This window comes from Cnephaeus nilssonii (assembly GCF_951640355.1).
Source record: "Cnephaeus nilssonii genome assembly, chromosome: 4".
Classification (NCBI taxonomy): Eukaryota; Metazoa; Chordata; class Mammalia; order Chiroptera; family Vespertilionidae; genus Cnephaeus; species Cnephaeus nilssonii.
Window position 1 is genome coordinate 83806420 of NC_137075.1, and position 17104 is coordinate 83823523.

The window sequence follows — 17104 nt, forward strand, 5'->3', positions numbered from 1 at the left end:
CCCATCATGTTCCATTTTAACACACAAACCAGAATAAGATAGGAATCTATATAAATTCTTTTTTTCTTGAGCTCATTTCCATTCCACTTCCCCCTCAGAGCTTTAGCCCAATATAATGTTTTTATACTTGAAAGTATTTTTAAAGCATCTTTCATATTTTTATGCATGAAAATCAGGTGGAATAAATAGAAATTTAAACTGTTTCAAACATATCACAGATTTTGATAGTTGTTTCATTTCAAAAGTAATTTTACTGGAGACACATCTCTTACTGAGGTGAGTAGGACTACTTTTTCCATATAACTGTGGGTCAATACTATTCACTGCAAGAAAGAGACAGTCATATATTTAAGTGCTGAGAAACATTGTTTATATAAATAAGTAGTGGGATTAGCTGGAATTTTGTTCCATCAATTTGTAGAATTCTTCTGAGTTATATGTCAAAACTAATTTTGTGAAGTATCAAAAATTACACTTAATAGGGTATTAGTTAGTAACTTGGATACATCCTTCTCCAATTAAGTTAAAACAAAGGCTAGGAAGCTATTTGATTTTCAAAAGAATTTGTTATCCTGGCACCGAACACATTGGCTTTCTCGACACCTGCCCAGTATCTCTAATCACCCCGTTAGAACCACTGGACCACAGAGAGGTAACCTCTCCCCCATCCCAAACCCTTGTCGAGTGGGAAAGGGGCTGTTAGAAAGGAGATGCCTAGACCAACAATCACATCAGCTCAGGAGAGTTCATGTTAAAGGGCAGAATTGTTTGGACTGAATGTTTGTGTCCTAACCCCCAATTCATGCGTTGAGATCCTAACCCCCAATGAGGTGATATTTGAGGTGGGGCCTTTGGGAGGTGATTAGGTAATGGGATTAGTGTCCTTCAAAAGGAGACCCCAGTGAGCTCCCTGACCCCGTTTTTCATGTGAGGGCACATGAGGAGAAGAACCAGCCATGATCCAGGAAGCCGGCTCTGTTGGCATCTTGATCTTGGACTTCCCAGACTCCAGAACTGTGAGAAATATAGTTTTATTGTTTATGGCATCTGGTTATAGCAGCCCAAACTGACTAAGACCAGGACCTAGAATGGCAGGGGGATCCATTAAGATGGAATTTAATGCCCATATATCCCTCGGAACGTCTCGGTGCGTCCTCCAGGGGATCATGTACCCCGGGACTCACACTCAGAGAAGCCGGGTGGAGCAGTGGCTGCAGCTTTGAACTTGATGTGAAGAGCCTTCACGGACTGGCCTGGCGAGGAGTGGGCCCTGCTTCACCTCATCAGGATGCCTCCCATGACCCATCCCAGCCAGAGCTGCCTGTGGTTCCGCTGGGCTCCCTCTCCTGGGAGATTGGCTCTCTGTTCCCTTGAATGACAAATTCTTTTCTTAAATTTCTCTGAGTACGTCCTGAAGTTTTTCTTCAGCACATAGCTAGTATTTATTTCTTTGTCATGGTAGTTGTTAACATAAAAAACCATTGAAACCTGTAAAAAATTTTTGTGAGTTTATTTGAGCCAAACTGTCCACATATGCCTGGAAGCAGAACCTCAATGAATTGAGATAATGCTCAGGAGAATGATGGGTTACATCTGTATTTATACACTGCAGTCAAAGGAAAGGGATGTAGGTGGGTTACATGAAATCCATTGGTGATAGACTAGAGAGGCGGGAGAAAGCAAAGCCAGGAAACTTCTGGGATTGGATAAGAAGTAAAATGATAGACACATACTTAGGTGGGTGCAGGAATGATTAACATGATAATGAAGGAATTTGTGGTATCTGTCCTGGAGCCCAGGCACTTTAGGTTGTGCCCCAAGGGGTCCAGAAAAAGGAAAGTTACAAGTTACCCAGACATTTTGAGGGTATGTTATCATAGATGCAAAAAGACAGATAGGCTCAGTTAAGGTAAAGGTTGACCTTGTCAGTGAGGATACCGGCCTAGGATGTAACTACCCACCATAACTGTGTTGAGTTAAAGTTTAATTTCAGACCATCCTTTGTGGTTACTTTAGGTCTCTGAGTTTGCAAAACCGCCATGCAGGCCTTCCCTGAGCTTGTCAGGTTAGCATGTGGGCCCTTTCGTCCACATAGTAAAAGTTTGAGCTCCTTTGAGACCAGTGGCTAGAGTTCAAATGCTTGCTTGTTGTATGACCTTTGGAAATGACTTTCTAAGCCTCAGGCTCCTCTTAGGCAAATTTGTTTTGTGTTGAGGTTTAAGTGATTTAATGCACACACAGTTCTGAGCACAAGGTCAAGAACAGTGAGCACTCAATAAATGTAAGATATTGTTATTATTGGGAGTTACCCCACATCCAGTTTGTTTTCATCTTCCTGGGACAGCCCATGCTCATAAAATGCCTGAGGCTCAGCAGACTCTAGGGCCCCATTGTTACCATCATGTTACTCTGCTCCTTACTAGCCCCACTTCCCTGGGGCAGGTCGAGGGGGAGAGCAGTGAGCCCATTCAGGCCTCTGGGAGTCAGTGTCCGAGCTTAGAAACTAAGCAGGAAGCCTGCAGTGTCCTAGCCCCTCGCCCTTAACTCAATTCCACTTTCAGCATCCACCTCTACTCTTTCCATCCCTCCAGCCCAAACAGGAGTTGACCTTGGCTGTGGAAAGAGCATCTGAGCTTTGAGTTCAAACTGGCTTGGGTTTGAATCCCTCACTGTCACTAACAGTTCTTGAACTTGGGAACTAGGCCTTGAGAACGTATATTCTCTTCCATAAAACAGCGTTAGCAATCCCCATCTTAGGGTTATTCAGAAGGTCACGTGAGATAAGTCTATGAAACCTCTTGCAGAGTATTTGGCACACAGTAGGTCCCCAATTATTTCTGAATATTACAGGAAACAGTAGGTAATTATTAGGATATCTTCCATTATGTTAGACATAGTGAGGAAAGTAGGGCAGGTAAGTTGGTTTCACAAGTCTTTGCCGAAGCAGAGCACAGATAGGCTGGTTTGGCCTGCTCTGGTAGGAGGGGGAGGGGCGGCTGTAAGTTGGATCTAGGGCAGACGGGGCCTTGTGGAAGTTGAGCTTCCATTGGTTCAACATTTAGGGCGTCAACCTAATTTGGGACGATCCTCTTAAACTTCACCCTCCTCTATGAGTTGGGTTCTCCAACATCCCTGTTTACATGGTATGGCCTCATCTCCTCTGATTGGATCAAGGTAGACACCTCGCCCAAACTGGGCTGATCAGATTTTCCACTCCAGGGAATTTATAATTTCAACTAAGAGGTTTCACTCTCATTTGGGATCTGCTTTTGGATTGAGGAGATGTAAAAACTGGGAGACAAAAAAACACACCAAACAAAACAAAACAAAAAAACAAAAAACTGGGAGACATGATGTGGCCATCTTCTTTCATATGGATTGAGAGTCAGGGAAAGCCAGGCTGCAGCGAGAGACCAAAGGAAATGAAAAAACAAACAAAACAGAGAGGAGAGAGGGAGATTATACTCCTGATTTCCTGATAGCTCCTGCTTCCTCCTTCCAGACTCCTCAAGCCTGAGCACATTCTTGCCCTTGGATTTCATAAGACACTTCAGAATCCTTGCTGTAAACCCACCTTGTGTTGCTTACACTGGATAATGTTGTGTGTTAAGCTCTCATTTCAAAAGAACTAACTTAAACAAAAAGAGGACAATCAGTGGAGGGTGCTAGAGGATCTCATGACATCCGGGAGGTTTGAACACCCAGTTTCAGGAGGTGTTCCTAGGCCCTTGGAGGCTAGGAACTGGGGAATCTCATTGCCCCATGATGAGCCAGCAGTAAGGGCTACACTGTGGCTTCAGGCAACAGAAACACAGCTGCTGAGAGAGTGTAAGTGTAACAGAACATGCTAGTCACCAAGATCAAGGAGTGGGGACTTAGAGGGTGTTCTGAGACCCAGTTCCAGTGTGTGTGTGTGTGTGGTGTTCACACACCCCATCAAACAATTCTCAGATACCAGCATGGTCCCCAAGAATCCAACTCAATTCTGACACCTCTACCCTGAGATAGCATCAGGTTCCACAGGGCAAGGGCTCAGTCCCACAAGATGCCCTCCCCATCCCTACACACACTTCAGCTGCCAGCCGCAAGCCCAGGCTCTTTTGAGCTTCTGACCTACAGCTCTAGATTGGAGGTTTTAATGACCCCTTCCAATTAAGAATACTAATTGCAAGTCCAGGTTGTTATCTGTACTTATGAACAAATGGTTATAAAACAGAAGTTCCCACAACCCCCTCCTTGGGTTCTAGTTAATTTGCTAGAACGACTTCCAGAACAGAGAGACATGCTACTTATTAGATCACTGGTTTATTGTAAAAGGTTGTAACTCAGAAACAACCAGATGAAAGAGATGTATAGGGCAGGGGAGATTAAAAATGGCGGCAGAGTAAGTGGATGCTGCACCGAGATGCTCCCAGGAGCAAACTGGTATTACAACTAAAATACAGAAAAACTTCCTGAATAATCAATGGAAGACTTGTAGGAGAGAACCCTGATACCGAGGACTGAAAGTGGAGAGTGTATAGAGACTGGTAGGAGGGGCGGAGGCGAGAAAGGGCTGGCCGAGCACCCACAGACAACAACTGAAGTCCCGGAGAGATATCTCAGCTGTGGGGGGTTGCCACTGAGAACTCAGGGATCTAATCGCCAAGCTAGGCCCCCATCAGAGAGCACCACAACTGAGAAGGGTATTCACATAACATCTGGCTGTGAAAAGCAGCAGGATTGCTGTCTGCCAGGGAGCGATGGCTGAAAATTCAGGCACCTTCTTAAAGGACCAACGCACAAAATTCCCTGTGGAGCCACCCACCTTATGCTCAGGCAGAGGGAGGGCAGAATGGACTGGAGCTGTGTGAGCAGAAGCTAAGATTGGGGGCTTGGGGATTAGAGCTCAGAAGGCAGACACCCACAGTTTCCTGTGCTGAGTCATTCCTTCACCCTGCAGAGGTCATCTTTCCCACAAAGACATTTGCTATACAGGCGGCCTTGGGGTGGGGGGGAGGGAGGGAGGAAGACAGTTGACCCACCCTACTGGAAAACACCTTCCCTGAGGCCACTAAAATAACAATTAGCCTCCAAGTAGAAGCAACTGCCCCACCCTGTTGAAAAAACCCCAAAACTCTTGCCATACCTGAGGATGGTTGCCTCAGGGCTTTCAAATGGAAATCCTATCAGTCTGTAGGCAGAGGTGGTCTCTGGAGGCTTTGAGTCTTTGCCTGATCTAATTAGGCATGGCAGATCTACCTAATGCATAGTCACAAACCCAAACAGGCAGCCAAAATGAGGAGACAAAGAACCCACAAATGAAAGAACAAGAGAATTCTACAGAATGAAGCAGAGGTAAGAAATTTATCTGAAACAGAGTTCAGAATAATGATGGTAAAGATGCTCAATAGCATGAAAAAAGATATAGTAACTATGAAAAAAAAGAATAGCCAGAAATAAAGAATGACATAACACAAAGAACACATTGGGAGGAATACACAGCAGATTAAGGGAAGCCGAGGATTGAATCAGCAAATTAGAAGACAGGGTTGAGATGCATAGGGCAAGGTATGGAGAGAGGGTACACAGCTTCCGTGCCCTCTGCAGGCACTCCACTCGCCCCATGTCTCCATGTGCTCAACAACCTGGAAGCTCTCTGATCCAGTCCTCTGGGGTTTCCTGGAGGCGTCACCAACTAGGCATGAATGACCAAATATAGCCTTGGGTGCTTGATTCAACCTCCAGCCCCTCTCCCATCCCTGGAGGTCAGGGGTGGACTGGAGTTCCAACCCTCCAATTACATGGTTGGTTCTCCTGGCAACCAGCCCCATCCCTAGGTGCTTCCAGAAGTCACCCTGTTCAAGTGTTCCTAACTGGATTGGTCCTGTGTGCCGTGATCCTAACTACTGTATCAGGGAAGGAATCATTTCCAGGTCTGGGGCTGATCTGGGAGGCCTCTCTGGGGGTATGTGTACCCACCACAATGGCTGTTATGAATTGGTATAGGGAGTTCACACTTTTGAGATTTCCCTCTTGATACTGAAGATGAAAAGAACCCAGTCATTGGTTAGCCCCTAGATCCTGATAGCTTGGCGGTGGGCGGTGGGGGGTTTGGGGGGCGCGGCACGCAGTAAGTATAGAGGACAGCAAGCATTGGGAGGGGGTGACTCTTGGCTAGATACGGCCTCTTTCCAGTTCTTTCTCTCTCTTGAATGGTTTGATCTTTGGAATGTTTCAGTTTTTCATATTTTACAGAAAATTTGGGGGCATGAGAAAGAAACTTCCATGTTCGTTAAGTCACTGTCTCATTGTTTCTTTGTCACAGCAACTTAACTGCCACAGTGAGTTTCGTCCTTTGTGAATGGAGAGACAGGCTCCCTGTTGTACTCATTATAGCTGAAACCTGCTGAGTGTACCAGGCACTGGATCCAACACATTACATGCATTGCCTCACGCCATCCTCGTAACAACCCTACGGATTAAGTACTGTTATTGACCCATTCCTCACATGAGGAAACTGAGGCTTAGAAAGTTCCAGCAACATTCTGGAAGTCATAGATTCACTCCTTAACAAATATTGTCAGGCTCTACAGCAGCGGTTCTCAACCTGTGGGTCACAACCTGTTACGATTCATAACAGTAGTAAAATTACAGTTATGAAGTAGCAACGAAAATAATTTTATGGTTGGGGGTCATCACAACATGAGGAACTGTATTAAAGGGTCGCGGCTTAGAAAGGTTGAGAACCACTGCTCTAGAAAGTTAGTTGTACAAGGGCTGAATAGGCAATAAATACAAAGCCCCCAGCACTATGCCTGGCATGTAGTAAGGGAAAGATGATGGGCAGCTTTTGTTAAGGAGGATGCGGATTGTAAAGAGGCCACTGGGTTTTGCCATTAGGTTGATGATGAACGTTGAGAGAAGTTTTAGTGGAGAGGTGGGGTGGAAGTCTGGCTGGAGATGAATGAGGGCTGAGAAAGGGGCACCTCGGAGTGTAAAGACTCCATGCTCTGTTAAGAAATGTGTTCGCTTAGGAAAGGTGAGATGGGCAGTTTGACAAGTGACATAGGTTAAGAGTTTTTTTGTTTTGTTTTTTTAAAGAGGGAAACGAAGCATGCTTGGCAGTTAAGGATTTAAGAGGTAGTGAGGAGGGCAGGACTTGAAATAGAAAAAGAAAAGGAATCGATGGAGCAGGGTCTGGAATGTGGTGCATGAGAACCAAAGCCTTGGAAAGAAATTGAACTTCCTTCTCTGAGACAGAGGAGAAATTATGCAGAAAGCAAACAAATTAATTAAATAAGTCCTGGCTTGGGACAATTTGTGCATTATGAGATGCCAATGCACATGGGGCTAGCTGCTAAAGGGAAGTGTTTTCTTTTATCAAGTACATATTTTCCTTTAAAATCGTCCTTAATTCCCCACCCAATAGATAGCTAAACTTCTCAATTTTGCTGAGTACCTCCTGAGGCTCCTTTTAAAAGAAACATACAAATGCAGGAATGGATTAGCCCACGCTATGCAAACTCTCCGAGTTCTGACCCGGAGTTCAAGGCCCAGCGGTCAGAGGAGGTCGGAGACAAGGGCCAGGAGCTCCGCTCCTTCTTGAACGACGTTATTTATCTGTGTAACTCTAGTGACAAGCAGCAACCCTAGATTCTGGGCACCTCTCAGAAACGGGGTGCCTCGGGTCCCACCTAAAAGCATTGAAGAAAAGTAATCTTTCACCATCTTTATGCTCCAACGTCTAAGCCTGACCATCTTCCCGGGAAGGTGCGGAGTTCAGGAAGTGATGGGCTGTGTTTCCCATCCATTTTGAAACCACAACATTCTGTTTTGAGGACTGGCAGACGTTCACGTGTTACATTACAGAAACCTGAACGGGGAGGGTTCACCAAATACCATGTGGACTGAAAAGTAGCTGGAAACCTCTTCGGGCCAGCTCAGGCTTAGGGCGGTGGAAATGCAGAAATCTGCATTCTGGACTCCATTCAAGACGGCCTTCCAGCTGCAGTCCCACGTTCCAACATTGCATCCCGCGAAAACCTGCCATTTAAAAAACACGCACGCCCTCCGTCTTCTTACTGTCAACTCCACGTCGGTGGTTCGGGTCACACCTCATTCATTGCTCATCAAGGAGCGTCTTCCAACGTTCCCCCTGAAAAGGCCAGCGGCGGGGGCCAGGGATGGCCAGGTAGTTGTGCAAAAGCCCGAGTTCCTGAGTTTCTTTTACTCAGGACTCTTCGGGGCATCTTAAAAAAAATTCAGATGAAAAAGCGGCGTCATTTGTCTTAGGGTATATTCATGGGAGAGATAAAGACGAACCGAACTTCACGGCCTAAAGCTTCAAACGTCTTCAACGGCGGCCCTCCCAGCGCCGGGCACCTGAGGGCCGCGCCCCGCCCCCTGCCCGGCCCCGCCCCGCCAGGCCCCGCCCATTCCCGCCCCTCAGCCCCGCCCACCGCGGGCGAGGCCGCTCGGCCGGTCCCGGTGACAGGGCCCCGACCCCTCGGAGACTTCCGTCCTCGGATCCAAGGGGGAGGGTCCGTGGGCGGCCCCGGAAGTGACGCGAGGCGCACCCTCCATTTTGTAGAACGCGGAGCAGCTAAGTGCGTCAGTTGTCGAGAGACGTAGACGAGTTGAGTCCTGGTCTGCGGGGAGGCAGACAGCTCCGTCGCAGACTACGGACCTCTCTTGGGTCTCAGCTGCCAAAGATCCTGTCCGGTAGGTGAGTGGCTCACTTTGAGGGAATGGCTTCTCGGATCGAGGCTTCTTCAGGGCCACTCGGATCAGTGGCCAGGGCTGCTCTCTTTGCGGAGGACGGCGTCCAATGAGCGCAGTTTATTCGAGGTGGGCGCTGGGGCACGTCTCCCTTGGGGGTATGTTTGAGGGGAAGTGAAGGTGGAAGGGCGGTCTTGGTGATGGTCGTTTTTACTGCGGGGTTGTGTGCCCCTCCCTGCCTCTTTACTTCCTCATTAGCTGAACCCCTTGAGTAGTGGGCTTTGGTTGGGGTGTGGTGGCTCGGGATGTCTGCGGGCGGGGATGGAGACTCCGGGACCGTGGAGTCGGGGGAGGGAGTGGGAGGAGGGAATTTGGCACGCGCGGCTCTGCCCACCACTGGCTCCCCTGCCGCCATCTTGTGGCTGTCTAGCGTCCGCCCGCCGCCGTCTGCGCAGGCGCGGCCGTGGCGTCGCGAGATTCCGGCTTCCACCTGCTGTGACGCTCCCGGGAGGCGGCGACGCTCGCGCGGCCCGTCGCCATTGGGCTGGCCTTGCGGAGGGCGGCGCCGGCCCCGCCCGCACTTCTCGGCCTTTCCGAACTGCGGCAGATGGGAGGGGGCCGAAGAGCCGGGGCGAGTGTGAGGCTGCGCACTTCCAGAGGCGGCAGTGGGCGTTGCGGTGGCTGCGTTCTGGGCCCAGGGAAGGATCGTGTTGGGAGCCGAGTTTTAATTTTGTCTGCAAGGGACCTGGCCTAATAAGAGACACTCTTGGCAATCTTGTTTATAACATCACCCGGTAAACATTTTATTTTATGCCGTTCATGTTTTTTGACCCCCTTGACCAGCCATTCTTCTGACATTCACGGGTATTGTCTCAATGGGATTATTTTCCGAATAGGAAGTACTAGCCGGGCGTCATGAGCGGCTGTCGAGTATTCATCGGGAGGCTAAATCCAGCGGCCAGGGAGAAAGACGTGGAAAGATTCTTCAAGGGATATGGACGAATAAGGGATATCGATCTGAAAAGAGGCTTTGGGTTTGTGGTGAGTATTTAGAACTGGTCGGATGACCTCGTGTTAAGCTGGTAAAGATTTTGATAAGCAACGTTTTTCATCTTAATTGAGGCAGGTAGAGTATCTTTAGAAAATGCGTGCATCCTTAAGGCAGTGAATTTTGTTTGGGAATGAAAGAACCTCACTGCTGACTGGGGAACCACTCCTGGTCCCTTGTCAAATAGGCTTATTGATAGGGTACTGTCATTAAGATACTTCCTTATCTGTTAAATGTTTTTAGTGCTCCTAATGTTGTAGAATACAGTTTTAAGACTGCCAAGTATTATATATTTTTTTTCATGCTTGTATTTTAGGAATTTGAGGATCCCAGGGATGCTGATGATGCTGTATATGAACTTGATGGAAAAGAACTCTGCAGTGAAAGGTGAGAATCTTAATTTTAGTTTTATAGTTAGCATTGTAAAATAGAGCAGACCTAGGGTATGTTGGGGTATTTTCCTAAGTAGATCTCTTAGGTAGTTTGTGTGGATAATGAAGATTTTTCTTCCCTTCCTTAGGGTTACTATTGAACATGCTCGGGCTCGATCTCGAGGTGGGAGAGGTAGAGGGCGATACTCTGATCGCTTTAGTAGTCGCAGACCTCGAAATGATAGACGGTATGTGATGGCCAATGGCTGTTTTGAATAATCATTACTGCACGACTATTTAATGATTAAGTACTATCGATACTAATAAAAGGGTAATATGCTAATTAGACCAGGAGACCTTCTGGACGTCTTTCCAGACAAAGCCATGGTGGCGGGTAGGGGCGATCAGGCCAGGAGGGGAGGGCAGTTGAGGGTGATCAGGCTGGTGAGGGGGCAGTTGGGGGTGAGCAGGCCGGCAGGCAGGTGAGCGGTTGGGAGTGGGATCGGGCCTCAACTGGCAGTCAGACCCCCACAAGGGGTCCCAGCTTGGAGAGGGTGCAGGCTGGACATTCACCCCCCCTCACCCCCACCCTCACCCCACACTGGGCCACAAGTCCTGTATAATAGGCTAATATGCAAATTGACAGAACCAGGAACGACCAGTCGCTGTGACATGTGCTGACCACCAGGGGGCAGACGCCCAACGCAGGAGCTGCCCCCTGGTGGTCTGTGCACTCCCACAGCGGGAGCAGGGCACAGCCAAAACCCAGGCTGGTGAGCACAGCAGCAGTGGTGGGAGCCTCTCCTGCCTCTGAGGCAGCGCTAAGGATGTCTTGACTGATGCCCCGTGGGGAGAGGGCCTAAGCCAGCAGTCAGACATCCCCCGAGGGCTCCCGGACTGCAAGAGGGCACAGGCAGGGCTGAGGAGACACCACCCACTCCCCCACCCCCCACCCCCGCAGTGCACGAATTTTGTTCACCGGGCCTCTAGTTAGCTGAGTGATTCTGGTATTTACCAAAAAAGTTAGTTCTCTTATGCCTATGTCAATTGACTGTTTCTGTTAAGTCTGTATAATGAATCATAAAATAATCAAACAGTTGATGAAATCATTTGAATGGCTTATCATGTCTGAATGCATAAACTTGCTCACAGTTGAACAAAATTGCACATTTCTTCCATTGTGAATACTTGTTTTCTTTCTCAGAAATGCTCCACCTGTAAGAACAGAAAATCGGCTTATAGTTGAAAATTTATCTTCAAGAGTCAGCTGGCAGGTTTGTAGAAATTCAGTTTTGATATATTTTAATGTGGCTTTTTAAAAACTAATGGAATGGGTAGCTAAAGTTTTATTAACATTTTATTAAAAGTAGTTCTATTTTTAATTAAATTAATGGACTTAATTGTAATTTTAAAATTTTAATTTAATGTAACTGGGGGATATTTCAAACTTTAATATTAGTGATCAAATGTAAATGTTTTGAGGATATTTTTTCTTGTTCTTAAAATCAATTTTAACCAAATATTAAACCCTTTATTTGCCAGCCTATCTGTGTCGTTGGCCTTATGACGAGGAGTGCCTGTGGGTTATCCTAATCGTTGTCTTGGTCACTCTTGGTTGGGCCTGGTTGACTTTGCCAGTCAGCTCCTACAGTGATCAATTGGCCACCTCTAGATCTGTGTTTGCCGGTCTAGACGTAATCGGGCACTTACTTGGAGTGCCAGGTTGCAGCGATCCCAGAGCGCTGATAACGAGATCTGATCCCTAAGTTGAGAGCTGTCTTCTGTAACGCTTCCGAATAAGAGGTCCTGGTCGAACGATACGAAATTAGTTGGTCGTTGGAATCCTGTTCGCAGTAAAGTGGTCCTTGGTAACTGCACAAGAGTAGAACGTGTCTGCATCCGCCAGTAGTCTGCTAATAGGGAGGGCTGTGCGATTAAAGGCTTCCATCGATTGGGTAGTGTCCTTCAAGTGGGTGGCGAAGAGCCAGTCGGGCATATGTCATGAAGGTTTCTTCGACCGATTAACGGTTTGCTGCTTGACTAGCCTAGGGAAATAATAATAAAGGTAAAGTAAACTTTTTTAATGACATATGGGGCACAAAATAATTGATGTCTTGTAAATGTTCTGTTTTTAAATATAAAATTTCTACTTTAGTCTTTAAAAATATGTACTGTTTCTACTTGTTTGTTTTTTTTTGTTTTGTTTTTTGTTTTCCTTTTGTATTGAGCTCAGTATAGACTAATACTATTTAATGTCTGAATTTTCTTTAGCATTTTGCTTAAAAGCAATATGCTATTTGCTTATTTCGTGCCCTGACATACATACTTTTTGAATTCTGATAGAATACAAGTGTGGTGAATGCCATGTTTGTACTTTATCTAACATCTTCTCTTTCAGTAGTCTTGTTTTTATATCATGTTGTTGTTTGTGTGTCACGTTTCCTTTTCTCTGCTTAACACAATTGTCTTGTGTTAAGGATCTCAAAGATTTCATGAGACAAGCTGGAGAAGTAACCTTTGCAGATGCACATAGACCTAAATTAAATGAAGGGTAAGTATGTACTGTAGATTGCAAGCCTTTTAAAATATTTTGGCAGTTTTATTGTGAATGTTGTTCTGAGTACTTAAAAATTTGCGAATGCTCTTGGTTCTCAGGTGAGTTTGCTTCAGGGGGTTTTTGGCAATGTCTGGCATCTTGTGGATAAAGGCCAGGGATGCATATAAACACTCTGCTATGCACAGGAAAGTCCCGACAACAAACTTTGGGCTAAATTGTCAACAGTTAGGAGGTTGAGAAACCTTGCTCTAATGCCATGTTATCCATCGAGAGTTAAAGACTTGATACAGTAATAGCAAAATGAACATGGAAAAGGTACTTAATCTAGATTCCTATAGCTTGTGAGACTGTAAGATGTACATAACTTCACAAATGTTTTTTTCTTTTTTCTCACTAGGGTGGTTGAGTTCGCCTCTTATGGTGACTTAAAGAATGCTATTGAAAAACTTTCTGGAAAGGAAATAAATGGGAGAAAAATAAAATTAATCGAAGGCAGCAAAAGGCACAGGTATCTCCTTAATATATTTTTAAAATATTTCTGTTGATTTTTACAGAAGAGAGAGCAAAACACCTATCAATTGCCTCTTGTACGCCCCCTACTGGGGATCAAGCTCCTCACCCTGGCAATGTGCCCTGACTGGGAATCGAACCTGCAACTTTTCATTGCATGCATGGGACACAACGCCCAACCAACTGAGCCATACCGGCCAGGACACTAATATTTTTAAGTCTAAGTTTTACTTAATGGATTTGTAGGGCCTGCAGCTTATGTTTTTTTTTTTTTTCCCCCCCTCCCTTACCAGTAGGTCACGAAGCAGGTCTCGTTCCCGGAGTAGGAGTTCCTCTAGGTCTCGTAGCCGATCTCGATCTCGTTCTCGGAGTCGCAAGTCTTACAGCCGGTCTAGGAGTAGGAGCAGGAGCAGGAGCAGGAGCCGGAGCAAGTCCCGTTCTGTTAGTAGGTCTCCTGCACCTGAGAAGAGCCAGAAACGTGGTTCTTCAAGTAGATCTAAGTCTCCAGCATCTGTGGATCGCCAGAGGTCCAGGTCCAGGTCCAGGTCCAGGTCTCGGTCCCGGTCCCGGTCCAGATCAGTTGACAGTGGCAATTAAACTGTAAATAACTTGCCCAGGGGGCCGTTTTTTTAAAAAAACACAAAAAACACAAAAACACAAATACCCAAATCATACTTGCTAAAAATTCTGGTAAGTATGTGCTTTTTTTGTGGGGGTGGGATATGGAGGGGGGGTTGGATTGGGTTGGGCTGGATATCTTTGTAGATGTGGACCACCAAGGGTTGTTGAAACCTAATTGTATTAAATGTCTTTTGATAAGCCTTCTGCTCACATTTTTGTGAATGTCTGAAGTATATAGTTTGTGTATATTGACAGAGCTCTTTTATAACTAAAGCAAATTTAATTTTTTTGTACTAGAAAAAATTTGAACATTTTAGTTCTTGGTTATTCAAATATGTTAATTCAAAATTAGTTTAATGTGTCAATTAAACTAATTAATAGCTTTGGACACATAAAAGAGCTCTAAATTTGCTTGTACATAAAGGCTTAATTTGAGTTTTCCTTGTTAGGGTCAAGGGTGTCTTCTCATCCACTCTTTAACAGCTGCCTGGCAAAGACAAGCAGCTGTTTGTTATTGATAATAAAAGATTATAAAACTGCTTTTGTCTGAAGGATGTGTGCTATTTACTCCTCCCCATCTACATTCAACACATAATTTCTTGTAGAGAACCTGAAGTCATTTGGTTAGCTCAGGTTCTTTATTCTTAAAAAATTTGAATAGTACTTTTAACATTTCCAGCTAGTCAGAAAATAGGCAAAGTCAGTGAAATGTTTAAAGCAATGAGATGACTAAGTGTATGAATTTCCTTTGTATGTGACCCTACCATGCTCTTTCCCTGTATCACCTGACTATTCTGTTGGCATCAGGTTACTAGTCAAGAGGACAAGTTAGGAAGCAACTGGTACAGTTACTGTTTTATGCCTTTCTTAAAGGTTGTACTATAGTTTTGGTGGACATAAAGGTGTTTTTTTGGGGATGGGGTGGGGAGTGATATTTTTTAGATCCATGCACATGGCTTTAAAGGGGTCCACATGCTTTTTCTTCTAGTCCTGAGACATGGATGTGACAATATATGTGAAGGGGAAAACAATAGTGAAAGCTGCTTAAGGTTCTCTATCCATCTTAAGTGGTAGATCCTGCTGCCTGCAGGTAATGATTTAAAGGTATAGGAATCTCAGAAAAAGATTGCTTTTTTCTCCACAAAGTGTGGGATCTGCTTGGGGAGTTTCTAGTTGGGGTTTGGATTTGAAAGCTTTTTGGTTTACTGGCATGCCCACTTCCCTCTGTTGAAGGCTAGAACTTGGGCCATAAAATTGTGAAGCTGATTTTAGGGAGCGTTTATGTGATATCTTAATATATTGGGGATGGATCATGAGAGTTCTCGTGTTTTCTGTTCTAAGGCTTGTGGCCAATTACGAGAATTCTTTAAAAAGATATTAGCTTGTAAGAACATATAATAATTTCAAAATGGGTATTTAAAGCATGCCTTTAACATTTATGTAAGACGTCTTTTGTACAGAAACTTACCTGGCCACTGGGTAAAGCTAGCAATAAAACTGGTCTGCCAATGTGTTAATCTGGATGGAGGACACTGGCTTTATTTAAAAGGGCAGAACCGCCCAGCTGGCGTGGCTCAGTGGTTGAGTATTGACCTATGAACCAGGTGGTCACAGTTCCATATCTGGTCAGGGCACATGTGCTGGTTTCAGTCAGGCTCGATCCCCAGTGGGGGTGTGTGCAGGATTCAGCTAATCAATGATTTTTATTGATGTTCCTCCCTCTCTGAAATCAATAAAAATGTATTAAAAAAAATTGCCAGAACCTGCCCTGGCTGGGTGGCTCCACTGGTTGAAGTGTCCGGTGCACCAAAAAGTTATAGGTTTGATTCCCTGTGAGGGTAAATACCTAGGTTGTGGGTTTGATTCCTGGTCAGGGGGTGTTCAGGAAGCAACCTATTGATGTTTTCCTCAAATCAAAAATCCTTGGGTGAGGATTAAGAAAAATAAAATGGTAGAACCTAGTTTTTTCCCCTTTGGGTTTTTAAAATGTACCTTGGTGATATGTATGGTGTTAGGTACTTGGACATTTTACCAGTTGACTTTCTGATTTTTCCACCCCTGTAAAATAAGTGCCTTACTGTTTAATATTACAGATAGTTTGTTATACAGCGAGGCAATAAAATAAGACCCTTTACGTAAAGGGAGAGGAGACGGACTTAGTTTGAACCAAGTTAGCCTAAATTTTCAGATCCAGGTTCTGAGAAGTCATGAGCGGAGTGGGCATGAGCGCAAGCAGTTTTAAGACCAGCCTTTGCAGGGCGTAGTGCAGCTTTTGTGCAACCATCTAGCAAGCTGTAAGGTAAGTTTGAGAGGAGCATCTATTTTGCCTGCAACATTTTTTTTTTAGTATAGTTGGTATCCTACATAATAATCCTATATAATAAAAAGGTAATATGCAAATTGGTCCTAGTGGGGGAATGACCAGGAACGACCGATCACTATGATGCACACTGACCACCAGGGGGCAGATGCTCAATGCAGGAGCTGTCCCCTGGTGATCAGTGCACTCCCACAGGGGGAGCTCTGCTCAGCCACAAGCTGGGCCAGTGCAGTGGTGGTGGTGGGAGCCTCTCCTGCCTCCTGGGCAGTGCTAAGGATGTCTGACTGCGGTTTAGGCCCGCTCCCTGCCTAAGCCATCAGGTGGACATCCCCCTAGGGGTCCTGGACTGCGAGAGGGCGCAGGTCGGGCTGAGGGACACCCCCCCCCCCCCCCCGCCCCCGCCGAATGCATGAATTTTAGTGCACTGGGCCTCTAGTATAAGATAACATTAGTTTCAGGTGTATAATATAGTGATTTGACATCTTACAATGGTGATCACAGTAAGTCTAGCACTCATCTGTCGTCATGCAGACGTATCACAATATTATTGACTATCTTCCCCTCCACCTTTTTACACGGAGGGCAATAAATCAAGTCCAGCCTTCCCTTCCTCAAAAAGCTAAACTTGTTCTTATATTGCTTTGTTGTACATAAATAAGTTTCCTAGCAGATAATGTCTGCTAGATGTTGGAGAAAACAATTGGCATAAACAGGTCAATATGGATATAATATGTATAAAAGATAAATGGTAGATCTTTTCACAAATCTTCATTTTTAATGGGGTATTAGTGGCCCAAATCAGTGATTCTTAAGTTTGCTCTGGTACTGGGAATATTGGTAGTCCTGGACGTTTGCCAGACTGATGTCCTGAAATTAATTTGTCAGTTTCAGTTGTATCTAATCGTTAAATGATGTGAAAATCACAAGTAGCCAGGCATGGTAGGCTGCTTGGAAGTGTTATTAGTACTAGTTGTTAT

The 17104-nt window shown here is 45.3% G+C and overlaps 1 protein-coding gene across 8 annotated transcripts; it reads left to right on the forward strand.

Moving 5' to 3' along the window:
- Positions 1-8561: 8561 nt before the first annotated feature.
- Positions 8562-14347, forward strand: SRSF5 (serine and arginine rich splicing factor 5). Of its 8 annotated transcripts, none has more exons than XM_079769672.1 (8): positions 8562-8707; positions 9597-9741; positions 10065-10135; positions 10269-10367; positions 11324-11393; positions 12597-12670; positions 13074-13184; positions 13480-14347. In XM_079769672.1, exons 2-8 carry the CDS (start codon positions 9616-9618, stop codon positions 13781-13783), a joined length of 855 nt encoding a protein of 284 aa, XP_079625798.1. In that variant the 5' UTR covers positions 8562-8707; positions 9597-9615; the 3' UTR covers positions 13784-14347. The 8 variants fall into 8 exon arrangements, with proteins under 8 accessions (XP_079625798.1, XP_079625801.1, XP_079625803.1 ...); XM_079769675.1 differs by having other exon boundaries at positions 8562-8703; XM_079769670.1 differs by having other exon boundaries at positions 8583-9494.
- Positions 14348-17104: the final 2757 nt, after the last annotated feature.